Source organism: Gallus gallus, chromosome 1 (assembly GCF_016699485.2).
Source record: "Gallus gallus isolate bGalGal1 chromosome 1, bGalGal1.mat.broiler.GRCg7b, whole genome shotgun sequence".
NCBI lineage: Eukaryota > Metazoa > Chordata > Aves > Galliformes > Phasianidae > Gallus > Gallus gallus.
The window spans coordinates 172,732,285-172,748,372 of NC_052532.1; the positions used below are offsets into that span (position 1 = coordinate 172,732,285).

The 16,088-nt window shown below is 37.0% G+C and overlaps 1 protein-coding gene across 4 annotated transcripts in view; it reads left to right on the forward strand.

The window, feature by feature from the left end:
- DCLK1 (doublecortin like kinase 1) overlaps positions 1–16,088 on the forward strand; it is a 234,311-nt gene that overhangs the window by 148,869 nt on the left and 69,354 nt on the right. For all 4 annotated transcript variants that reach the window (NM_001257257.2, XM_015277804.4, XM_015277820.4 and 1 more), the window contains exon 5: positions 10,777–10,893. In NM_001257257.2, coding sequence (NP_001244186.1) covers positions 10,777–10,893 — 117 coding nt within the window. The remainder of the gene's footprint in view (positions 1–10,776; positions 10,894–16,088) is intronic.

The following is a 16,088-nucleotide window of genomic DNA, read 5'->3' on the forward strand; positions in this document are numbered from 1 at the left end:
GTCTTTTTGAGATATTTATAGAAAATAAGTAATTAAACATTGGCTGAGCATCGTGTCTTTACTGTTAGCTGTTCCTTATCTGTTCAGGAACAGCTTCTGAGTGTTGCATCTCTTCCAAGACTAGGAACACTCTTAAATATTGAATAATCCCAGACTTCTAAATGCATATTTCAGAGAAATAAGACTTTAAATAACAACCTTATCTGAGAAATTGTGAATGATTCATAAAGAATAATATAGAAAAACTTGTTAAATTAATTATTTTTTCATCTTTCATAGTTGTGAAATGACTTCGACAGAGAAGCAGCCCAGTATTTTGTCAACCCATATGACAGCTCTCTTCAAGTACTAAGGAGAATTTTATTTTTATTTTTAAAAACATAGCTTCACATTTGACATAAATATATATATATTTAATTAATGGAAAAGATACAGAACTGGAGATTTTCCTTGAACCTCACTTTGTAGAACAGAAAATTAAATGGGTCTAAGATTCAAAAAATGAGACGTCCCTCATTCTTAGATTCTACGCTTCTTCACTTAAGCTACCTCATTGTTCATTATAATTACGTTCGTTTCATTGAAGATCAATTCGAACTGGGATTGTCTAATGTCCACTAAGTTTGTGCAACTGAGTAGTGAAATAATTTTTCAGTAAGACACCGAAACCAACAGTCCACTGAAATACTGTAGTATCATGAACGCTATCTGTGATTTTAAAAAGTATAGCGTAAAGTATTGCTTCTAACCTAGCTTAATGGATATAAATGTAGTCCTCTTAATAAGTAGTTAGCATTCTCCATGGCCACCCTTGCCTACTCACTTCATGTTGATTTTTTAAGCATCAGCTGCATAATAAGTTGTAATCCTTTCTCTAAATGTTTACAGTCAAGACTGCTTCAGAAGGTGGTGTGGGCTAACATGTTTTGGTTGGCTTTTATTTTCTTACTTTATGACAGCTTCTCCTGAACTGGGCTAGTATTTGTGGGTTTGTTTGGTTTTGTTGTTGTTATTTTTATTTATATGGACATGCCTGTTTAAGCAAAACCATGTATTCGTAGAGCAGATTGAGTTATGGAAGATGCAGATAGAGGCATGCCTCCTTAGGCATCTCCAGCATCACATCAGGAAGGTCTGTTCAATGAGAGTAAAAAAAGATGTAATCCATGACGTCACTAAGAAGCTGTTTCAGTAATAAGTTCCATCATATTGTTGGTTTGGAATGAGTGTATATACATCTTAATGGTATGACAGAATATTGGCCAACAAGATTCTGAGTTGCCTATGAAGGAGAAAGTGTGTTTTTGGGGATATCAATTCTGCTAATGCCCTGCTGAGATAGACAAAGCTAATCAGTCTGTCTTTTCAATAAACGATTTATCTCTTAATAGTCGCCCCACTCAGGAAATTTTACTGACTTTAATTTTTCCATTAAGCAAGCACTTTTCCTTTTCTAAAATATTCTTGGACTTACATTCAGTTTTATGTTAGAATGACTCTCTTCCTTTTACTTATCTTTCAGCTAAGACCAGACAGAAGTGCTGACAGTGAAAAACCTTTAGAGTACCTTAGATGAGTCATACAAGGAAGGCTTAATCAAAAGAACTATAGAAGAGATTTGAGACGTCCCAAGGGAGAACTTGCTGTACCCAAATTGACTGTACAGGTTTCTGGCTAACCTGTTTGCACTGTTGTAGTTAGGGAAATTCAACAAGTCCTCTATTTGATTTACTCCAATACTTCTTTATCCTTGCAGTTAAAAACATGTTTCTTTATGTCTCAATAAATCTATCTACTTTTTCATCCTTCTTGTGATACAGCTACTAAGTAGGAAATTGATTCTTTTTCTGGCAATCTGCTGCCTACTATTGGCTGCAATTTTGTCCTATCATTGATATTCCAAGTTTATGATGCCATTTACATTAGTTATCTTTCACTAGTTATGTGTTCCAAAGTTGTGATCTTTCTTGGTGTTTTCTGAACTCTAAATGTTTCTAAATGGGATGCACAGAAGTTTATTTGTTGTGTTACCTTACACTTTAGTAGTCCTGAAGAGAGCAGAATAATTCAGGTGTCCTCTATACAGTGCTTCTGTTTGTGTCAGCAGGATGATGATGCCTGCTGAGTTGTTTGCTTCAGATTCAGCATGTGACCCACTTACGTCCCTCTTAGCAGAACTGTTGTCTAGCATTTACACAACTGATGCATGCAGTGATTTGGCTTCTGCCTTGTTTCTGTTGCTTGTTTTCCTGGATGTGGTACTTTGGACTTGTTCTGCTCTGTTGTTTTTTTTATGACATCCTCAGTTAACAGGATTCACGTTTGTAGTTTTACCTGTGGTGATGCCATCTCCAAATTTAAAATGATTACTAAATTTATTAAGAAAAATATTGATATAGTACCAGGCTTAGAAACAAGACCCTGCTGAGTTCCTCAGCTCGTTGTAGTTGGAGAGAAGGAACTGTAGGTAACTATCTGCCTTTGTTTTCTAATACTCTTCTTAAATTCAATTTCTGTAGATGATAGTTTGCATAACTTGGGGCTTGGATTTCAAAATCCTGGTGAAAAAGACAGAGCCTCTTGTGCTCCAGTTTTTCCTGTTTTCTCTGGTCCTAACACTGGGCACTACTCAAAAGAAGATGGTTAGAATCATAGTATCATAGAATGGCCTGGGTTGAAAAGGACCACAATGATCATCTAGTTTCAACCCCCCTGCTATGTGCAGGGTTGCCAACCAGCAGACCAGGCTGCCCAGAGACACATCCAGCCTGGCCTTGAATGCCTCCAGGGATGGGGCATCCACAGCCTTCTTGGGCAACCTGTTCCAGTGCGTCAGCACCCTCTGTGTGGAAAACTTCTTCCTAATATCTAACCTAAACCTCCCCTGTCTCCATTTAAAACCATTCCCCCTTGTCCTATCACTATTCATGTAAACAGTTGTTCCCTCTCCTGTTTTTACACTCCCTTCCAATATTGGAAGGCCACAATGAGGTCTCCCCAGAGCCTTCTCTTTTCCAAGCTAAACAATCCCAGTTCCCTCAACCTTTCCTCATAGGAGAGGTGATTCCATCCTTATTGTGTACTCACTTCAGTTACTGTTTTCTGAAAACTCAAGATAGGCTGACTGTCCTGCAATTCATTGTTTACTGTTTTCTCCCATTTTCAAAGATAAGCAATTGCTTTGGATTTTTCTAGTCTCTTGGAAGTTCACCTGCTCTTCACAATTCTGAAAAAATAATGCCTTCTGGCTTAAAGATTGTCCCTAGATGGTCTTCATGTCTAGCTAATTTGCAGATGTTATCAAAGGAGTCTCTCTAACCTGTTCTGCTTGTAGCATTCTAATCCCTCTGTTGATAAAGTTGCAATATCCATGTAATTGCGGTTAGTCTTTATAACGAAAATTGAAGCAAACAAACAAAAAAGAACTACAGTTCTCATATTTGTCTAATTTGGTAGTTAATATTTGTTTGTATATCCTCTTTTTGTGCAAGACACCTTCCTAATACAACCAGTTATCTGTGTATTTGCCATGGGAATTTGGTTTATGCTTAACCTTTCTGACAGCAATCTTTATCCCAGCACAGTGTGCTTTATTCTTTGGGTAAAAAGGCTTTAAAACTTCATCCTGCATGATTAACTTATTAGACTGTAGTGCATTGTAAATTTGCAGATTTATACAAAAAAGTTTCGAAAGCAGAAGTAGGGTGTTCTGTTTAAATACAGGTTGTTCTCCACCACCACAAATCAATTAGCAGGTATATTCTGTAACTTAAGAAACCTGGTTAAAATGTGTAAAATTTGACCATTTTGAATGGATGTTTCACAGTTATATATTTAGCTGATACTTTCTACTTGAAGCCAGTGTTTGCAAATGAGAACTTTTTACTTTTATATCTGTGAAAGAGAGGAAAGCTTGTAAACTTCCAAAAGAGTCACTTGAGTTGGAAGATGATTTAGAAGAAGTGATGCTCTTCAGACAGGCGATAGTAGTATCAAAACCTAGGATATGTTAAACTGCAACATCATCACTTCTATTATTCTGGAATATATTTAAAAAATGATGGAATGCCTAGGAATGCTTAGGAAGATGCTAATATTTACCAGATGGACTGGATAGGAGGCCTGTTTATTCTCAGAGAAAAGAACAAGATTATTTTAATAGATAATATGATAAATATTACTTCTTTGTACTGAGCCAGAAAACAAGCCATTGATCTTGCTGAACAGAAAAACTGAGAGAATGAATGTGTACCATCCTCTCATTTCATTGCCAGTTGTATGAATGCCAAGAAAATGCCATCCAAATTGTGCAGATAAAGTAAGACACTCTAATGATGAATGTTTCCCCTGACTTCCTCAGAGGTATTTGAGGGGTAAATGATACGTGCTGTTAGAGTATATGTCCAATAAATATTTTGTCACAGAGAGAAATGGACAGCCATGAGCAAAGACAGCACGTCTTTGTCTGATGAAGAATAGTGCTGACTCCATAAAGAAATATATTGCATTCACTTGCTGTTGTAATCAGTTGTACTACTTAATTTCTGGTTAAAACTAACTTTTCAATATTCTGGTCAGTGTACATAGTGTGGTATGCCAGAGAGGATTCTAAATGCAGAGGCAAAAGAAGGAACATTTTAATCAGCATTGAAACAGCTTGAGTGAAGTAAGATTAACAAGCAGTGGTAATTAAAATCTCTGGAAGTGAACTACAGTATGTGGCAAGACATGCAAGACATACATGTTAAAGATTACATGTGCGCTAGAGATGTATTTTAGCTAGTGGCAAATAAATTCCCTATTTCAATTCAGTCTTCAAGCTTTTTAAACGTAATTTCTAATAATTTCAGTTGCAGAAATGAGTATTTTACACAGAAAAATTAATTCATGTGGATGCAGAAGGAAGTATTTCTATAACTAAAGAAATACTTATATAATAGAATTATATATTCTATTGTTAGGAAATTCATTTAGACAAGAAGGTTTTGAATTCTGTTCACAAATACAGAGTTAGATGTTGCCTTCTGCATATTTATATTTAGTTACTGTGTCTTTTTAGTGAAGGTATTCGGTGACAAAAATGTTTGTGTTTTTTTTTTAACTCTGTATTATCACTGCTCTGGTGTGGAGTTTTTACCTCTCTGTTACAAAAGAAAAAATTAACATTACAGTGTTTATGTAGCAAAGAAAGAAAACACGGAGGTTTGTGTGAGATGATTCTGACAAAGTGGTTGGGAGAAGAAAGTAGGAAGGTAAAATCTATTTGCAGCAAGATCAGAGAATACAGAAAAAAAAATTATGTTACCATATGCATGTAGTAAAAGAGCCCATACAAAGCTTGTAATTAGGGTATGTTCACCAATTCTCCAACTCTGTAATTTATATCTGGTCATTTCATGAATAAAATTTATGTTTTAAAGCATCAAGATTTCTAACTCATACTTATCAATGTGTTCCAATGACTTTGGAAGGATTGTAGAGTGCATAGTTGATGGCTGTGCATGGTATTTTTAGCTGTCTAATTCTGAACGAGTTCCATACTGCCAATATCATCTTTGAGTTATGCATACAGGAACATGTTTGAAGATAAAGTAGGAAATTCTTGAAGTGTTATGATTATATGTAAAGTCAGTTTCCCTTTTTAAGAAAACTTTCTGGATGACTTCACAGAATTGAAAAGCAAATAAGAACATTGAAAAATAGGAAATGTAACAGAATGAGATATCAGTGATATTACATGATATTCCAGTCAGATTCACAAATACCTTCACTATTTCTAACTTACCAACCGTTTTTTGAGAAGTAAAACATCTCAATACATTATTAGGTTGAGTGAAGCTACTCGGCTTCCTAAAAGCTTGGAAGTTATTGTATGAAGCTTTTCCTTTGTCAATGAACACTTATCCTAGTTTCAGAATTGGAGAACACCCTTTCACATTAAAGAAAATTCAACTTTTTTATATTTCATATCCCAATAAAAGCATGCTTCTCAGGGATAAAGAAAGAAACCTAGGTATTTATTTACTGCTACAAAAATTTGACACAGTTTAAATAGTCAGGGATCCTAATCCTCATAACGAGCAGAAAAGTGGTTAGAAATCAAATCAAATGATAGGATGTCACAAAAATGAGTAATTACAGTAGCAGATAGCTTAATGCATGGGACAAAACTTTAGGGTTTTGTATTCTGCTCAAACATCACTGTTCATCTACATCAGAAACACCTTGAATGGGAAGAACAAAATTAAAGTCGACACAGCCATGAAAACAGAAGATTAGAAATTACTTAAACCCCAGCACAACTCCTTATATCCTTTTCCTTTCTGGAAGCTGGTTGATAGTTACCCTTATGAGCATTTTGTAATTGCAAGCCATAGCTGTCTCTGATTCATCAGTAGGGTTGGGTGAATTACGTTATATATCAGTGCTACTAGAGAAGATGATGCTATTTCCCTTTTGCTGAAGAGAGTAAAATTTAGTTCTGCAAACAGAAGATTACTGGTTTTAATTGAAGGCATAAACGCAGCAAAAAAGTAAAATCTTATTAGCTGCATTACTGATTAGATACATGGAACAAATCACTCAACATTAAAAAGAAAAGTATGGAGTAATGATCTACTGATTGGCCTGAGGACATGGATACTGAAGCTGACATTGTTAAGCAGTGGTAAAAGGTACCAGCCTAAGGCTTACAGTAAAGTGGCTTACCAACAAGCATGGACATCCTTGATCCTCTCGCTTTGCTTATCTGTAGGATGCAGCTGTTGCTGAAGCAAGTTAAATGTTCTCATCCTAGAGAACCAGATTGGCAAGGATACCAAAAAATAAATATCTGTCCCTTACACACAGGCCTCAAAAAAGACAAAATGCAACAGAGAGTGGTATTTTAACCCAGAAAAAAAGCTCAAAAAGTTCATGCAGTCAACTTCTGAGTAACTGACAAGTAAACGTTTTTGATCTCTTGGCAATTTAGACAACTTTTCACAACCTTTTCTGGAAAAAAAAGTTAACTTTGTTCATTCTCTGACGTATTTATTGTGGATTAGTTATTCTCTGCTGCTTTCTTGCCGTTGTAAAATCTAATGAACACATAAGCTAATTAAGCATTTTGGAAGTGGAACATCACAGAGCTGGAGATTGGAGGCATTATGATTCTGCGCATTAGCGTCCCATGGTTACCATATGATAACGTTTTATGCATTTGACAATAGGAAGAATCAGGAGCACACAAGGATGTTGGGCTTCTTGCTTGTTCCAGTAGGTGCACTCAGTGGCATCACTGTGCAATCTCAGGCACTTTCCATCCCTTATCTTGACCCTGAGGTGCCTCATGTCAAGTAGTAGCCCTGGGGTATTTCCTGTTTTTTCTCAACTTTATTTTTAAAAGTCCATTAAATGCCCCAGATGCCCATGGTAGTATCCCTTGCTAGAGAGACACTGCAGTGTGTTACATTGTTAGTCTCAGTGCTGATTTGCTATGTTAACCTCTTCTGCTTTGTCGCTCTGTCTGTAGTTATACAATCAAACATCTTATTGCAAGATGTTTTGGCTGGAGAAACATTCTTATTTATCTGATATACTGAGTTGGAAAGCAATAAAGTCTGTGATCAGACCTTGAAATTGACCTTCTTTTGCTTCATGTTACCATGGATATCATCATTTTGTTGCTTTAATCTTCATTGCTAGTGAGAGGAAGGACTGGGGCTTTGTGAAACGTTTCTTCCCTCACTGAACATACTATAGAAAAATATTGTGTCTTCTTGGCTGAGCATGCCCACATGTGTGAGATAACTCTCATCTGTCTGGATCTATTTCTGGTAGTTTTGGCATCAAAAGAGATTTAGGGAAAAAAATCCGTTTCGTGGCTTACCAAGCACCTGTTGTACAGTTATCAGAGTTATCTGATGATGAGAAGAGAGTAAGTGTTTATTTACGAATGGTTGGACTGGATGATCCTGTGGGTCTTTTCCAACCTTAGCAATTCTATGATTCTATGATTTCTTTGCCAGTGTAAATACTGAATAGAAAATATAGTTTTAGAAACAATGCACTTTTGTTCCTTTTTCCCTTCCTTATATACAGATTGTTTTCCAATAGCAACAGGCAGATTATGGTAATGTCTTAGAGGAGGCAAGCCATGGTTGTGTCCTTACTGAGTGAGGTCTTTGCCTGCAGTAAAACTTAATTCTCCAAACTTAATGTGACAGTATCATTGCATACATAAATCGTTCATGGGAGTTCAGACCTTTCTGCAGCTGGCAGCAGAGTAATATTTTGTCCAACAAACAAAGGTTTTCCAGGACTGTTTCTAGATGACTTTTGAGTGTCTCCAAGGATGGAGATTTCGCTATGTCTCTGGACTTCTTCAGGGAAAAAGAGCACTGGATGTGGCTTCTTCCAGTGCTTAATGCATCCTCAAAGTAAAACAAAATCACAGGGAACTTCCTGTGTTCCAGTTTGTGCTCAGTGACAAAATGCCTCCATCTTTCAGTTCACACACATCTTCGTTTCCCTCTTTATTATTTACTTCACATTTCTGAACAGGCTGGGTCCAAGTGCTATCTTGATTATTGGCCAAGACATGATTTTGTTTGTAGGCCAGAAACATAACTTTGATGTGCATGTAGACACCTCTTCTGACCTTTCACACCACCTTCTGCCTGTTCCTTTCCAATAACGTGACTGGGAATGCACCCTTGAATGCAGAATCTTATCTCTAACCTCATTACAACTCTGGGTGGTTATAAGGTATTCAAAACATAAGTAGGTATTAATAATTGCAATAAGATGAAAGATAAAGTGCAGCCTATAGCATGAATTGCAAGAAAGGATGCAGATGCCATGTTCTTCATATGATGAAAGGAAAGGAAAGCCTCATGTACAGTAAAGTATATTACATTATGTAGCTGGCTATTTTCCTCATGGACTCTTAAGGTTTTTTTTACTAAGCAAGTGAATATAGCCTGATGGTTTTCCTTGGCTAGATGACATTATTTTAGTCTTTTTGCTCATTGACCCCTAGAATATTCAATTACCTTCCTGACTAATTCCTACACTAGGATAACATCTTAATTTTACAAAATCAAAGAAGTTGGCAGTTAGATGTTTTGACATTTTAAGTCTTTGTTTACAAGGTAAAGAACCTGTTTGCATTTGAAATTTATAGACAATTTCTGAAACACCCATTTATGCAAGTACATCACATAAGTTTTCTGATGTGGTTGCCTATTTGAGTCTATCTGAAGGCTTTCATCTCTTTCCTCCTGTTTTCAGTTGATAATCAGCTATTACAACAGAGTAGATGTTTTCTTCCATTTCCAGTCGTCACTTGATATGTAATGGGATTAGCAATAAATGAATCACATACAATGTCAACACAAAAAAATTAACTACTATTACTGGCCACTAGGAAGGTGGAGGAGTTTGGGAAGAAAAATTTCTTTGGGAGGACCAGGGCTTTTCTATGGTCCTCTGCTCTCAGATGTGCTGGACATTCCTTCAGTAATGCATCAGTTCTTGCTTCCATCTTCTTCAACAGCTTGACGACAGACAAGCAGTTAGGGCAGCCAAGAGAAATACACTTCATGACATCATTCACTGGTGGAGATATTTAAGTTAATTAGTTATGCTCAATTTTATTTCTTTGTTCTCTAATCTGTCTAAACTATGTTACAGGCTTCACTGATCATCTGTGGAGACTAAATAATGTGCAGGCTTGCACATAGTATTTTCTTACTAGGGAGAAAGAAGAAATCGTGTTTATTTCTTTTAACCTATTTTGAGAAACATAACCATGGGAAGAAAATGGGGAACAGGTCTGATACAGAAATAAATGTCTATTTATTTTTAAACAAGTGAAGTATACTGACATTTTGAGGTGAATGCAGTATAAACATTGCTGCAGACTTCTAATTGTATACTGGCTAAGAAGTGGATTTTTTTTTTTTTTTTTTTTTTGGTCCTGACTGTATAATTTGTCTAGTGATTAATTTAGTATCCATTATGACTGCAAGACATCAGCTTTATGCACACTGAGTTCTTTCATCCTCAGGCCAAGAACCATTTTGCAGGCGTAATGCAAGAATGCCTACAGAGCTGTGTGGGTGTATATAAGCCCTAACCTGAACATCTTGCAGTGTTCTCAAGTGGGAGGGTAATTTCGCCTCTTCACTGATTTTACTGATGTCTCTTATGAGCAAGTAGTGCCATTTCCCTCAACCTTTGATGAATTGCGTGTGCTATACAATGTGGGCTGTTGCTCACCAGAGGATTAAGCAGGAGCAACAAACCTGCTTCACTTTCTTCAAACCTTTCATGAGTGACAGACACCTGCGTCATCTTGTACAGTCTTAACATTTTGATATATAAAAGCAGCCTTCCAGTTCTTCTAGAGGATACTACCAGGCTGACAAAAATGCTTACACTGCAACTAAATCATTTACAGAAAACCACTGCATTATTTGTGCTGAAATCTTCAAAAGCAAATAAATTTTATGTGTCATCTCGGCACTCTTAAATTAAGCTGTCCTAAGTACCTGCAGTAACCATGGTATCTGAAAGTCTGGATTACTGCAGCAGTTCTTTGTCTGAAACGTGGTACATACTGTACTTGGATTTTAATGGAGTCATTTATACAGATTTTATATTTTCCCGCAAAACTCCTCAAGCTGAATGAAAACAAGCGTGGGCTAATGTTTGTGCTTTTCATGCTCTTTCTGTTTCAGAATCTTGCTGGCTTTCTTAATTGCTAACTTATGCAATTTCTTTGTCTTTTAGAATGTCGAGTGGTGAAATCTACTTCCTATACCAAAATAGCTTCAAGTTCACGAAGGAGCACCACCAAGAGCCCAGGTCCATCCCGACGCAGCAAGTCTCCTGCTTCTACCAGCTCAGGTAAAGCAAGAAAGAATTTCTTCTTAAAAACAGCAAGCAATCTCTTTAAATGCAACTGGCAGTGTGCTTAAAATACAACATTTCTGTAAAATATAAAATAGTTGATAGTAAAAATTCACTTATTCTCTCAGTTGAACATGAGATGAAACGTCTTCTGATATAAAATAATTCTTTACTACTTTATAGATTATTCTCCAGCATTGCTCTTCATTTTCCTTCATTGTTCTCGCGTGATTTTGTTTCTTGTAGATAAGGACTGACAGAAAGAAGTATTTCTACTAAGAACTGAAAAAACAGTGCAGAAAGTAGTCAAGTCACTCAGTGTAGTGCCTGTGTCTGCACATGGAAGATTTCAGGGTTGTTTTTTTTTTTGCATTTTGTTTCTGAGGGAGTTACAGCAGTGAGGAAAGAACAGGCTAAAGACATTAAGCATACTGAGAAAGAGGAGAAGGGCAAAGACAAAATGTAAATGCAGATGTGAATTTGAGATAAAAGATAGCTGAGGAAGAAGCAAGTCAGAGTTGACTGAACAAGCCAGTGGTACAGATTGGAGGAGGATCAACAAAAGCTTTAATAAGTTGTAATTCTGCCTGGAGGGACTTATTTATTTGTACTCTCCTAGTAAGCAGTCTATGACTAGTTCCTCCCCACAGCTTTTTCGAAACAAATAAGTAAAAGAAGTACATTAGATAATTTGTCTGTATTGAAGCCAGCACGAATCGTTCCTCATAAGTACAAATAATACTTGGTATGAGCCAGTTGAGTAGACCCAGTCCAGCAGTTGCAGCATTACTTGTGAATATGGATTTTCTAAGAGGCAAACATTAGAGCTGTGTGAAAGTCGCCTCACTCTTTCTTGCCTTAAGTATTCTGCCTACAGAGAAACAAACATCATACTAGAACCTGTTTCTTACCTGCATCCAACACCATAATGCCCTCAGGGGAAAGGCAGGTGGCAATCAGAATGGTCTAGGTGCCAAGGAGCTCCTAGATGCTTTCAAAGAGGGGAAGTGTGAACCAAGTGGAACCATATTTTTCACAAGAGTAGACTGAGAAAAAATGTGTTCTTGATCAGGGAAGGAGGAAAGTGGGGGTGACACAATGAAAGACAGAGGCGTAGATCTGTGTGTAGGAGGGCTGGGATGCAGTGTGCCTCCCACATGTCTTAAGAACATCTGAAATAGAGAAGCTTGAAAAAAGGTGATGGAAAGAAGTATAAGTTGTGGCAGTTTGGGGGGAAAGGATAGAGCTACAAGTGGAGAGCAGGCTGCAGGGTTGCAGAGATTAGTGCACTTAGTGATGCCTGAGTCTCCACCAGGACTTAGGGCGATGCAGGTTCACATTTGCAATTGAGAGCAAGGATAAACAGACTCATCTGTAAGGGAGTGGGAGATGCACACTCCTCACCCTTTCTTGACATCAACCTAAAATGAGCAAAAAAAAAAAAAAAAAAAAAAAAGTGTCCGCTTTTACTCCATTGATTGACATATTTAAGAGAACTGTAAACCTTTAGATAGGTGATGTTCACCTTTCTTTCAGTCTTGCTTTTTCCCTTTAGTTTTTAAACATGATATACTTACTACACTTAGGTTTTCCTGGTAGCCTCCCTGGCTCCTGAGAGCAGTTGAATCCTCTATTTCTGTAAAAACACAGAAGGCTTTATTTCTTAAAAGAGTACACGCAAGCCTTTAAGATCTGTGGTAAGGGTTGACTTCATTATTATGTGTTTTGTTCAGTTTTTTGTTTACGTCTGACAGTGTTTCAAAACAGTACCACAAGACAGAAATCTCACTGCAGGAGGATTGCTTTATGGTTTTTTACAAATGCATTTGAGGTATTGTCTGCTTCAAAATGCTTTCAGTCTGAATTTCAAAATGAAGCAGGGAATAAAGAAGGGAGCAGCAGCATCACCTCACAAGCAGACAGAATGCTGAAGTCTACTTCCATGTGCAACAGATAATCTTGCCTCTAATTGTTCTGATATCTTCTCAAAGCCTGTAAAACACTTTGATGTTTTTTTTTTTTTGTTGTTGGCATCAAATATTACTCAGGAAAGGATATCATGAAAGAGATGTTGAATTTCAGTGAGGCCAGGTATCAGCACATTGCCAGTGACTGCAAAGTATAAACATCTGACAGCAATTCAGTAGCTGTCGGCTTCCGTCCAGCTACTAATTAACACCACTGGTGGCAGCCTCAGTGCAGGTGTAGAGGTACGAGATTCGAAGAAAGCAATGCTTTCTTCTTCATGATCATTATTTTTAATCAAATCAAGAGCAGCATGAGCTGGAATTATTGCATCCTTAGTCCATTAAATTAAAGGAAAGTTACTGCGTTCAGATGAATTCTAGGCACCAAAATACAAACTATAGTTTTGAGGACTTGCTCTTAACAAAAGCAATGACTTCTTTTCAGTTTGAGCGCCTCCTTCAGAATTTCTTCTTTTTCACTTCTCATCCCCTCTGTGCTTTCTCCTGTCACCCTCAAACTATCACCTAAAATATTTCAAATGGCTGAAATCTTATTTGTAACAGTGACTCAAGTGTGGTACTAAGAAGAGTTATTTCAAGAATTTGGTTATTTTGTGAGACAAGTGTTTATTGCAAGAGTAACTTGCCTTATACATATCTGTTCCAATTGACAGAAGGAATGTTTATGAAGAATGTCTCAAGTAGGTTGTATTAAGAAGGGCAGGCTGGGTGTTTTTTATGAAAATTGCATCTGGGCGAAAGCTTTGTGAAGTTACACATCAAACTAAAGCTGATCAAAACTGTAGATGTTCCCTAGAGAAAAAAAAAAAAAAGTGTTCCAGGATGTAGAAATTGGATCTTACTGAAAGCTTCTCTAGAGCAGATGCTTATACTTTACTTTCTTCATCAATTTAAAAAAAAAAAAAAAGAAAGAAAGAAAAAAAAAAGTGGATGTGTTCCTTTGTAAGAAGATATGTTTTCATTTAGTTTGATTGTTCACCCGTAGGCTGTTACCCAGAAACAACCCTTCTTCAGCCACCTGACTCAAGAAGGTCTTTTAGATCCCAGAGGAAGGAACATGGCATATCATATTTTCTTTGACGGGGTCACCTGTTTTTATTCACACTATTACAGATACTCAGCTGACAGATTTTGTAATGAATATGCTGAAACAAAACTTTCCTGAAGCCAGGAGTACAAACCCATGGGAGTGATGGAGTCATCCTATGAACCCAGAGATTTCCAGATGATTTTTTCTTTGATCCTGGCTTCCTTTTAATTTTTCATTTATGCTATTGGTATTTGATACTAGTCATTAAAAATATATATTATTTTCATTTTATAGCTTATAATAAGAATCAAGAGTAGGTAAGGGGAGTAGATTTAGTTAGACCCTCTTACAGGATGAAAAAGTTAAATGATAATAAAGAAACATCCTTAAAGTTGGTATTCCATTCACATGGACTGAGAGAATACTAGTCTTTCCAATGAGGCAACATAGTTCAAAAGATTTGGCTTAGATCTTACATACATCTAGATGCTGTCTAAATAAAGCACTACTTAGCCACCCTCTGAGGCTACAGGAAAGTTACTGGGTTCCAGGGAACTGTGTTTTCAAGGATGGCTTTTGTCATCTGAGGTCTTGGGCATGTCTGCCATGTCCATGTATGCAGCACTTTGGTGCCTGTAGCTTGTCTGTAACTTAACTTTGGTTACAGCAGAAGTGCCATTGTTGAGATCACTCCATGAAGAGCAGTGTGCCCTGTGTGTGTGAGGACCTGCCAAGCCTCTTGTGTGGATATTTTGTAATTCTGCTGGCATTTCTCATCTATTGATGAACTGAAAACTTCTTTATGGAAATCTTAGTCCTTGTCTATTATGGGAGAGAGATTCTTTTTGTATTGTGGCCTTCTGACATAAACTCTAGGAAAGTCTGAATGTACAAGGAGCAGTTTAGTACCACTTAAAAAAATGCAGTACTGATTATTTCATATTTATTCCAACTAGTTTACTGCTTAGGTAAAACCTGCAAAACCTTGTCTTTTCTAGGGAGCGATAATGAAGCTACTTGCTTAATGTGGCGCTCTGGACAATCTCTCCCTTTTGCAATGCAGACAAAAATTACAAATTGTATACAAACAGAATACAAAAGCAGAAAGAATTAAATGCCAAGGTCTTGTTCCCAAAACACCTTGTAATTACGTAATCTTCTTGAAAGAAAGCTTTGTTTTGAAATGGACAGTGACAAACTACAGGAGTAACTGAGGCAAAGTCAAGTAGTTACCTGGCATCACCACCTTCTAGCTAACAGTTGCTGAATATGACATACACATGCTGTAACTTCTGTAAATCATTTTTTCAGTTTAGACTGTCGCACATCTTAATCATGAATGCTTTGTGGTTACAAAACGGCCTTCACGGCTCTTAGCCTCCTCTTTCCTCTTCACACACGCACTTTTGTGTTTGGCAAACCACTTTCATAAACACAGTAATCTCAATATATTTTATAGTCTACAAATGCTAACACATTAGCAGGCAGTTTTATGGGATAGTATGATTTTAATATAGTACAGTGGCAATGGCAGCTTGTCAGACTGGCACTTGATAGCTTAATTCAACTTCTCTCACTTTTTGTTCTCAGTACTTAATAAAAAGATGCACTATCAAGATGGCTTATTTATTGGAATGCTATCAAGGTGCTCTATTTACAGCATTTCCACCAGTTTTTAAATATCTTCATATGAAAACCAGGTTTCCATTTATCTCAGTAGATATTAATATCCAGATTCAGTATTCTATTTTGTGGGTTTCTTTCTGCCTTTGTGGGTATCCAGACCCTGCAAAAGCAAGTGAAAAGACAGGCTGCTGCCCTGTTATCAAGAGATGACAGTTAAAAAGAGGAGTTCACAACTGCTGAGACCGTGCATATGCTTTTTCAGAGCAGCCACAGTAATTTTATTATTATTTTAGCTTTCTAATATGTACTTCACCTGTGAAATTTTGCATGGATAAATCTTTTTCATGAGACAATGAGAAGGCAGTGTGGTGGGCTGATGTCTCTGACCCCTGCCTTTTTATGAGTAAAAGTGACAAGAAACCTCTTCCCTCGCTCAAGAACATGATTAATCACAACAGTGATTTACCAATTTCATATGTTTTTATCTACACCACAGTTCCCTGTAGGAATGTACTGTATCAGTCAGTCAGTGAGAAATGCAGTGCAGA